The sequence below is a fragment of the Hemibagrus wyckioides genome, linkage group LG23 (genome assembly GCF_019097595.1).
Source record: "Hemibagrus wyckioides isolate EC202008001 linkage group LG23, SWU_Hwy_1.0, whole genome shotgun sequence".
Taxonomy (NCBI): Eukaryota; Metazoa; Chordata; class Actinopteri; order Siluriformes; family Bagridae; genus Hemibagrus; species Hemibagrus wyckioides.
In genome coordinates, this window is record NC_080732.1 from 20,629,061 (window position 1) to 20,639,349 (window position 10,289).

The window sequence follows — 10,289 nt, forward strand, 5'->3', positions numbered from 1 at the left end:
AGTATTTAACACACACACACACACACAGAACATTTACAGTATTTAACACACACACACACACACACAGAACATTTACAGTATTTAACACACACACACACACACACAGAACATTTGCAGTATTTAACACACACACACACACACACAGAACATTTGCAGTATTTAACACACACACACACACACACACAGAACATTTGCAGTATTTAACACACACACACACACACACACACACAGAACATTTGCAGTATTTAACACACACACACACACACACAGAGAACATTTGCAGTATTTAACACACACACACACACACACACACACAGAGAACATTTGCAGTATTTAACACACACACACACACACACACAGAACATTTGCAGTATTTAACACACACACACACACACAGAACATTTGCAGTATTTAACACACACACACACACACAGAGAACATTTGCAGTATTTAACACACACACACACACACACACACACACACACACAGAGAACATTTGCAGTATTTAACACACACACACACACACACACACACACAGAACATTTGCAGTATTTAACACACACACACACACACACAGAACATTTGCGGTATTTAACACACACACACACAGAACATTTACAGTATTTAACACACACACACACACACACACACAGAACATTTGCAGTATTTAACACACACACACAGAACATTTACAGTATTTAACACACACACACACACACACACAGAACATTTGCAGTATTTAACACACACACAGAACATTTGCAGTATTTAACACACACACACACACACAGAGAACATTTGCAGTATTTAACACACACACACACACACACACAGAACATTTGCAGTATTTAACACACACACACACACAGAACATTTGCAGTATTTAACACACACACACACACACACAGAACATTTACAGTATTTAACACACACACACACACACAGAACATTTGCAGTATTTAACACACACACACACACACACACACAGAACATTTGCAGTATTTAACACACACACACACACACACAGAACATTTGCAGTATTTAACACACACACACACACACAGAACATTTGCAGTATTTAACACACACACACACACACACACACACACACACAGAACATTTGCAGTATTTAACACACACACACACACACACACACAGAACATTTGCAGTATTTAACACACACACACACACACACAGAACATTTGCAGTATTTAACACACACACACACACACACAGAACATTTGCAGTATTTAACACACACACACAGAACATTTACAGTATTTAACACACACACACACACACACAGAACATTTGCAGTATTTAACACACACACACACACACAGAACATTTGCAGTATTTAACACACACACACAGAACATTTACAGTATTTAACACACACACACACACACACACAGAACATTTGCAGTATTTAACACACACACACACAGAACATTTGCAGTATTTAACACACACACACACAGAACATTTGCAGTATTTAACACACACACACACACACACAGAACATTTGCAGTATTTAACACACACACACACACACACACACACAGAACATTTGCAGTATTTAACACACACACACACACACACACACAGAACATTTGCAGTATTTAACACACACACACAGAACATTTGCAGTATTTAACACACACACACACACACACACAGAACATTTGCAGTATTTAACACACACACACACACACACACACACACAGAACATTTGCAGTATTTAACACACACACACACACACACACAGAACATTTACAGTATTTAACACACACACACACACACACAGAACATTTGCAGTATTTAACACACACACACACACACACACAGAACATTTGCAGTATTTAACACACACACACACACACACACAGAACATTTGCAGTATTTAACACACACACACACACACACACAGAACATTTGCAGTATTTAACACACACACACACACACACACACACAGAACATTTGCAGTATTTAACACACACACACACACAGAACATTTACAGTATTTAACACACACACACACACACACACACACACAGAACATTTGCAGTATTTAACACACACACACACACACACACACACACAGAACATTTGCAGTATTTAACACACACACACACACACACACACACAGAACATTTACAGCACCGTATTGTCCTGATTATAAGACGTCCCTCACTTTTCAAAGTGTACCTTTTGGGAAAATGCATTTTGAAGACCAACTCTTGTCTTTTATAAAGAAATTTTCATCTGGCATAACATATAACCTGCAGTCCATCTGGATTTAATAACAGTTAGGCTGTGCATCTCATTGTGAAAATATACAGAGCCTACCAATATTTCATTAACAGTAGCAGTCTGCCTCAGAGAGAAAAATAACAGGCGTGATTGGATAACAAAGTGTAATTAATAATAGTGCAATAAACATACTGCAACAAACAGTACAGCAATAATCAGAAGTGCAGTGAACTGTTTTATCTTGCCAAACTTGGCTCCTCAAATCATCACGTCATTCCTGTCAGTCAGTCTATTCCACAAGCTCAGTCTCCATCCAGCCTTTTTTTCTGAGCACAAACGAAAATTTCAGCGGGTATTGCCTCTTTGGGTACCGTCTTGCGCTTTAAAATCATGTACGGGGGAAGTTTGGTCCCGTCAGTGAGACACGCTAGCATGACGGTCCTATTTTTGCGGGTGTATTGACGTGTAAAAGTCTAGCTCGAATATAGGACGACATCGTTTACTGAGATGCATTTCCATGAAAAAAATATCGTCTTATATTCGGAACAATACGGTATTTAACACACACACACACACACACACAGAATATTTACAGTATTTAACACACACACACACACAGAATATTTACAGTATTTAACACACACACACACACAGAATATTTACAGTATTTAACACACACACACACACAGAATATTTACAGTATTTAACACACACACACACACAGAATATTTACAGTATTTAACACACACACACACACACAGAATATTTACAGTATTTAACACACACACACACAGAATATTTACAGTATTTAACACACACACACACAGAATATTTACAGTATTTAACACACACACAGAATATTTACAGTATTTAACACACACACACACACAGAATATTTACAGTATTTAACACACACACACACAGAATATTTACAGTATTTAACACACACACACACACAGAATATTTACAGTATTTAACACACACACACACACAGAATATTTACAGTATTTAACACACACACACACACACAGAATATTTACAGTATTTAACACACACACACACACAGAATATTTACAGTATTTAACACACACACACACAGAATATTTACAGTATTTAACACACACACAGAATATTTACAGTATTTAACACACACACACACAGAATATTTACAGTATTTAACACACACACACACAGAATATTTACAGTATTTAACACACACACAGAATATTTACAGTATTTAACACACACACACACACAGAATATTTACAGTATTTAACACACACACAGAATATTTACAGTATTTAACACACACACAGAATATTTACAGTATTTAACACACACACACACACAGAATATCTACAGTATTTAACACACACACACACACAATATTTACAGTATTTAACACACACACAGACTGAAGAAGTATGAGAATTCATACTGAGATTTATTTCTGTGGGTTTTTACAGACTGAGGTTTTTAGTGTAAAGCTCCTGCAGATCCTGATGAAGATCACACTGCAGATCCTGATGAAGATCACACTGCAGATCCTGATGAAGATCACACTGCAGATCTAATATCTCTAATCAACATGTCAGCAGCAACATCTCTGGATAATAAATCATTTTAAAGCTTGTTTTCTATTTGATTATTAAAAATAATTTTAGATCGTTAATATAAAACTCTGCTCATGATCTTACTGAGCAGATTCTCTCATTCCAGGTTACTGAGTGTATGAGAGAAGAGAGGAGTGTGAGGAGGAGTGTGAGGTGTTTCTCCACCGCGCTGCTCTCACTTCACTCTCATCATCACAAAGAATAAAGAATTCATATATATACAAGTTCACAAACAAGAGAGAGAGAGAGATTTGTTTATCTAAATTTATTGTATTTTATTTTAAAGAGCTTAAAGGAATCAGAGGAAAATAAATGAATAAAATAAACATTGCATGATTTTAAAACAATAAACAGTTTAATTTAAATAAAGAACAAATATCTTACACATAAACTACTATAATAACCTAAAATAATAAACTACAACAAATAGCGTCATAATCTATAATAATAATAATAATAATAATAATAATAATAATAATAATAATAATAATGTCTCACCTGAAGTGTGTAAGATTTGCTCCTTGTCCTTCTGACTTTTTATTCTTTGCGCTGTATTGAAAGCCACGCCCTCTCATTTGCATAAAACAAAGAGTGTGGATTTGTAGGGTACGAGAGGTAAAGAGGGCGGAGTCAACACTGCATCTTAAATCTGCTCCTAATGCTCTACACATTGATTCATCAGCGATGCTCCACTCCTTCACTCACAGCCCTGTGGAAAGAGAAGGGTTTATTACCGAATTTAACTTTATTACACTCTTTTTCATTTCATCTTTTATTTGAGAGAAATTAAATCCTGTCAGCAAGGAGCGCATAGACTCACCTGGAGAAGGAATCAGGAGGATAATCAAATAGCCTTCTTCTTCTTCTTCATCATCATCATCATCATCATCATCACTAAAATTGGACCTTGTACGCAGGAGGGTTGAGTGATTCACATCCGGGTCATGCCAGGTGAAGGCGCGCGCGCTGGCGGAGCGGATCAGCCCAAAGCTCCGGCCGCTCACTTTGAGGAAGTTTTATCCTCATTCCCTGTGGACGGAGCCGCTCCGAGCTCGAGCCCCGCGTACTTTATCCAGTCCAACACCACCCAGGATATCTCGAGCCCGAGTCCGGCTCACTTCCTGCCCTACCCGACCCGGACCGGCCCAGGTGTTTCCAGGTGTTCAGCGTCTCTCCATTACGGCTTCTCCTCTCCATCTTCTTCCTCCTCCTCTCCCTCCTCCTCCTCGACATCGCACGCGGCGTTCGGTGCCGCTTATCATCAGTTCACGCACGGATCCGCGAACCTGTACCCACCTGCATATGACGGCGCGGAGCACTGCGCGCGCGGGGACCGGAGAGCTCAGGTGTACCTGTGTAACCGCGCGCTCTGGCTCAAATTCCACCGACATCAGACCGAGATGATCATCACCAAGCAGGGCAGGTAAGCGCACACACACACTGAGCGAATTTTACTGCTTACTTTCACACACACACCTGCGTCCTTCTCTGACCTTTGACCCCTGACCCGTTCTCAGTCTACATTTTAAACATAATCACTCGGATCAACATTACACTCGATATTAAATATGTAGAGGAATATTTCTGATATTTATTTTATTAGAGACAGAGTTTTTTTAATTTCCACGGCGGTGTGTTTTGTTGTAAAGGTTTGGATTAAACACCTTCACTTATTTATTTCACACACTGAAGAATGCTGACAGAAATCACAAGCGAAATAAAGAGTAGTATTTTGAGAAAAATTAAACTGATTTGTTTACGTTACCAAAAAAAAAAAATCAATAAAATCAGAGATCTGAGCCAATCTCCAGAACCCCGGGGTTCCCCGTGTGAGAAGAACTCTGCTTCAGAAACTGAGCTGAGAAATGTAAACTTCCTGTTCGAAAAGGTTTAATCTTCAGTACTGTTTATAATAAATCACACCCGCACACAACTACTGAAGAACACACACACTGCTGAGAAAATCCAGCATGAGGAGGGTTTACTTACACACTCAACTCATCTGTGTGTGTGTGTGTGTGATTGTATTTATAATGTTTTTTATTTAAAGCTCGCTCCATTTCATTTATTCCGGTGATTTTTATTCTGCTAAAATTCTCTTTCTTTTTCTTGAGATTTATTCAGTTTTTGTTCAGTAACTTTTAAAAATTAAAAAAAAAATTTAAAATAAATAACTTAAACACAGTACAGTTTGATGAAGTCTATAAAATAAATTATTTGTGTGTGTGTGTGTTATGTAAATGTAACTATAATTAATATCTATAATATTTATAATCGACAGTGCCGTGTCATGTCCGATTATCACATCAGTTCTAAAATCAGTAAAATAATACAATCGTCTGTGTGTGTGTGTGTGTTATATTCTCAATTTCAGTATTAATTAATTAAATATATTAAGTCACTCAATCTGTCATATTTTTCTTCCAAAAGAAATTTAAATCTTTGTTATTGTTTACGAGACTGAAACCAAACATTGAAAGCATGCAGAGTGAGTGTGTGTGTGTGTGTGTGTGTGTGTGCTTTTTAATGCTTTTTGTGCATAAGTGATAATTTTTTATGCAAAATTTTGAAAATTCACAAATTAAAAAAAAATAATAATTTGAAGTGTTTTGGTATTTGTTTTTATTTTTCTGTTAAATGTTTTTAAACAATTATATTTTGATATATTTTATTGTGTTCTATAAAAATCAGCAAATCTGCTGCTCGGGGCAGTGTGTGAGATTCAGGTCAGTGTGTGAGATGATTTCAGTTTATTTTATCAGACTTTAAAATGAGAAATATTTACATTTTTTATCTTCATTAACGTGCACAGCGCTTGGGTGTGTCTCACTCGTGTGTGTCTCACTGTCTGAGGTGTATTTTTAATTCTCAGCAGATTTAAAGCTCAGAAAAACATCTTCAGTTTAGAACAGATGCTGATGGACAACATCGACTCGGAGATTCTGTCAGATTAAACTTCCTGTTAATGTGTGTGTTTAAAACACTGCACCTCTTACTGCTTAAAATAGTACTGTTCAGCACACACACACACACACACACACACAGCTTGTGTAATTACGAGTCTAAATCTGCTTTTAAATCTGTACATTTTATTTGTTTATTAAAATTTAGAATTACAAAACAGTATTCATCAGTTTCTCACATACAGAAGAAATTAATCTAATAATTTGATTTTGTGTTTTTACACACACACACACACACAGTATTTTGTCTGCACTGTGTTTGACAATCAGATCAATAATTTTTCTGTTTTTAAATTTTATTTAAATAATAAGAGGTAACATAAGTGAATATGGAAATAACAAATAAAAACATTTTAAATTTTAATCCTAAAAAGTTTCACAGATTAATCAGGATTTTTACAATTTTGTGTTTTTAAATGCTGTAGTTTTTTATAGTGAAGAATGTCAGAGTCTCAGCATTAATGATGCTGATGGAGTCATAAAGGTGCCTCTGGGGTTTGTTAACACTATTAATGTTTATAACATCCATATGATTGAATGTGTTAGCGCACACACACACTTATAAAAACGTGATGAACGTCCCAGTGATTGCACTTTGACCAAGCATATGGAGTGTTTGTGTGTGAGAGAGAGAGAGAATGATTAAATTGATTTTAGAGAATACTTTTTCTTGGAATTTTTAAAATAAATGAAGTCTATGATTTTAATAATATTTGTCGTTATAATTCCAGTCTAAGGAACAGTCGACTCGCAGGTGCCCCCTAGTGGCAGGGATTCTAATCCATTTATTTGAGACAAGTCTCTCTCTCTCTTACACATACACACACACACACACACACACACACACGTGTAGTAAGAGTAGTGAGAGAGTGAAGGCTTTAGGGAGTGAGAGAAGAGTGCGACAGGAGTGAGAGAGGAGTGAGTGAGAAGTGCCACTTAGAAGCACATAAACACACAATTCGTCAGCCAGATATTTAAGCAGTTAAAAAAAAGAAGGTTACAGGAAGCTGTGACCATATAAGGAAGAGTAGAGGGTGTGTCCAGGTAAACAGTGACAGTCAGTGCAGAGAATGTGATTAATCTAATCTTTAATTGTAATCAACAGTTAATTACCTGTGTGTGTGTGTGTGTGTGTGTGTGTGTGTGTGTGTGTGTGTGTGTACAGGAGGATGTTCCCCTTCCTGAGTTTCAGTATTTCAGGTCTAAGTGTTTCCTCTCACTATAATGTGTATGTGGAGATCACACTTGCTGACCCCAACCACTGGAGATTTCAGGGAGGGAAATGGGTGACGTGCGGCAAAGCTGATAACAACCTACAGGGTAATAAACAAACAAACAAGAAGTAATATATACTGAATTGTGTTACATTATTATTATTATTATTATTATTTGTTTTTTGTAGAATTAAAATGCCACTCTGTGTGTAGTCTCACTCCTGTGTGTGTGTCTGTGTGTGTGTGTTGTAGGGAATAAGATTTATATCCACCCTGAATCTCCAAACACTGGTGCACATTGGATGCGGCAGGAAATTTCATTCGGCAAACTGAAACTGACCAACAACAAAGGAGCAAACAACAGTAACACACAGGTAAAACACACACACACACACACACACACACACACCCATACACACATCTCTCACACACACACACACACAGATGCAGAAGTTTCAGCTGTATCGGTCTGTATGTATGTGTTTATCTGTGTGTGAAATAAACAGACGGTCAGATTACGATTATTATAGAGATGATGATGATGGAGGTGATGATGGAGGTGATGATGATGATGATGATGGAGATGATGATGATGGAGGTGATGATGATAGAGATGATGGAGATGGTGATGGAGATGGTGATGATGGTGATGATGATGATAGAGATGATGGAGATGGTGGTGATGATGATGATAGAGATGATGATGATAGAGATGATGATGATGGAGGTGATGATGATGGAGGTGATGATGATGGAGGTGATGATGATGATGATGATGATGGAGGTGATGATGATGGAGGTGATGATGATGGAGGTGATGATGATGGAGGTGATGATAGAGATGATGATGGAGGTGATGATGATGATGAAGGTGATGATGAGAGATGATGATGATGATGGAGATGGAGGTGATGATGATAGAGATGATGATGGTGATAGAGATGATGATGGAGGTGATGATGATGGAGATGGAGGTGATGATGATAGAGATGATGATGGTGATAGAGATGATGATGGAGGTGATGATGATGGAGGTGATGATGATAGAGATGATGATGATGGAGGTGATGATGAGAGATGATGATGATGAAGGTGATGATGAGGGATGATGATGATGATGATGGAGGTGATGCTGATGATGGAGGTGATGCTGATGATGATGATGGAGGTGATGATGATGATGATGAGAGATGATGATGGAGATGATGATGATGGAGGTGATGATAGAGATGATGATGATGGTGATGGAGATGGTGATGATGGTGATGATGATGATAGAGATGATGATGATGGAGGTGATGATGGAGGTGATGATGATGGAGGTGATGATGATAGAGATGATGATGATAGAGATGATGATGATGGAGGTGATGATAGAGATGATGATGATGGAGGTGATGATGGAGGTGATGATGATGGAGGTGATGATAGAGATGATGATGATGGAGGTGATGATGATAGAGATGATGATGGAGGTGATGATGGAGGTGATGATGATGGTGATGGAGATGGTGATGATGATGATGATGATAGAGATGATGGTGATGATGATGATAGAGATGATGATGATAGAGATGATGATGGTGATGATGATAGAGATGATGATGATGGTGATGGAGGTGATGATGATGATAGAGATGATGATGAAGATGATGATAGAGATGATGATGATGGTGATGATAGAGATGATGATGATGGTGATGATAGAGATGATGATGATTATCATCATCACCTCTATCATCATCATCATCATCATCATCATCACCTCTATCATCATCATCATCATCTCTCATCATCATCATCATCATCTCTATCATCGAGATTATGATGATGATGATGGAGGTGATGATGATGATGATGATGATGATGGAGGTGATGATGGAGATGATGAAGGTGATGATGATGATGATGATGGTAATAGAGATGATGATGATGATGATGATGGTAATAGAGATGATGATGATGTGATGATGATAAGAGATGATGATGATAATAGAGATGATGGTGATGATGATGATGATAGAGATCATCATCTCTATCATCATCATCATCATCACCTCTATCATCATCATCATCATCACCTCCATCATCATCATCATCATCATCATCTCTTATCATCATCATCATAATCTCTATCATCATTGAGATTATGATGATGATGATGGAGGTGATGATGATGATGATGATGATGATGATGGAGGTGATGATGATGATAGAGATGATGATGATGAAGATGATGGAGATGA

The 10,289-nt window shown here is 37.4% G+C and overlaps 1 protein-coding gene across 2 annotated transcripts in view; it reads left to right on the forward strand.

The window, feature by feature from the left end:
- The first annotated feature begins 4,552 nt into the window (after positions 1-4,552).
- eomesb (eomesodermin homolog b) overlaps positions 4,553-10,289 on the forward strand; it is a 17,092-nt gene continuing 11,355 nt past the window's right edge. For both annotated transcript variants that reach the window (XM_058375761.1, XM_058375760.1), the window contains exons 1-3: positions 4,553-5,289; positions 7,995-8,149; positions 8,296-8,417. In XM_058375761.1, the coding sequence (XP_058231744.1) occupies positions 4,811-5,289; positions 7,995-8,149; positions 8,296-8,417 (756 nt within the window). In that variant the 5' untranslated portion in view covers positions 4,553-4,810. The remainder of the gene's footprint in view (positions 5,290-7,994; positions 8,150-8,295; positions 8,418-10,289) is intronic.